The sequence below is a fragment of the Elephantulus edwardii genome, unplaced genomic scaffold (assembly GCF_000299155.1).
Source record: "Elephantulus edwardii isolate Elephantulus edwardi_28Jun2011 unplaced genomic scaffold, EleEdw1.0 scaffold00151, whole genome shotgun sequence".
In the NCBI taxonomy this organism is placed as follows: Eukaryota; Metazoa; Chordata; class Mammalia; order Macroscelidea; family Macroscelididae; genus Elephantulus; species Elephantulus edwardii.
The window spans coordinates 3065486-3066455 of record NW_006399901.1 but is presented as its reverse complement, the minus strand read 5'-3'; the positions used below and the strand labels follow the sequence as shown (position 1 = coordinate 3066455).

General features: G+C 47.2%; 1 protein-coding gene across 5 annotated transcripts in view; it reads right to left on the bottom strand.

The window, feature by feature from the left end:
* DEPDC5 (DEP domain containing 5) overlaps window positions 1-970 on the bottom strand; it is a 170875-nt gene that overhangs the window by 75557 nt on the left and 94348 nt on the right. For all 5 annotated transcript variants that reach the window (XM_006894814.1, XM_006894811.1, XM_006894812.1 and 2 more), the window contains one exon: window positions 262-422. In XM_006894814.1, the coding sequence (XP_006894876.1) occupies window positions 262-422 (161 nt within the window). The remainder of the gene's footprint in view (window positions 1-261; window positions 423-970) is intronic.

The window sequence follows — 970 nt, the reverse complement described above, 5'->3', positions numbered from 1 at the left end:
ATTTTAAGAATCTGCTTCCACTCATGGGGAGCTCTGCTGGCTTAGTGGTAAGGAGATGCACTGTTAACTCTGTTAACTCAAAGGCTTAAGGTTCAAATCCACCAGCTGCTCTGAAGGAAAGATAGGCAACGTCCTCTCTTGTAATGTACTGCCTCTGAAAACCCACTAGAGTAAGCAGGGAATCGGTTCTGACTCGATGGTACACAACTCCCACTAATGGAGGAGAAAAGAATAAATTCACGTTCAAGAAGAAAAACTCACCTCTGCTATAGAGCGGACTGCTGCTCAGGGGGGGCGGGATGGCGGGGCTGGGCTTCTGTGCCTTGGGCTGCACGATGATTTGGTAGCCCTGCATCAGCCGCTGGCAAATGAACTCTTCAAACACCTGCTGAGCTGTCATTTGCACCCCCTCCTCGTCCCTCCTGAAAGCACAGATGGTTCCTCACATGGATATGAATGTATGACAGCGTTACAAGAGTCCAGAATCCTATTCTTTCCTTGGCGTCATCCCTGATGGCCATTCTATCACTCTGACTCTCTCATGGCTCTGCAGTAGGAACTGACCCATAGTTGTCCCTCTGGAGGGTTTTCCAAGGCTGCAAGTCACACAGAAGGAGATAGTCCATCTTTCTCTCTCAGAGAAGCTGGTGGATTCCAACCACCTGAGAGGTTGACCTTGGGGCCAGCTGACCATAAGGTCAATAGCACAACTCCCTATAGACTATACCAGCAGAGTTCCCTAACCATTCTATAGTAGTTCATCAAATGAACAATTGGTAAACCATGCAGGAGTGGCATCCACTTCCTAAACAACATGCCTCTGGAAACTATGAACTTTGTTAAGTGAAGATAGTTACAGAAAAGCTTTAGGCCTTTTGTTCATAGGGTCACTATGAGTCATGCTTGACCTGACGGCAATCATCATCAACAACAAACCATCTTTGGAAGTAATGACCAATGCACAGGTGCA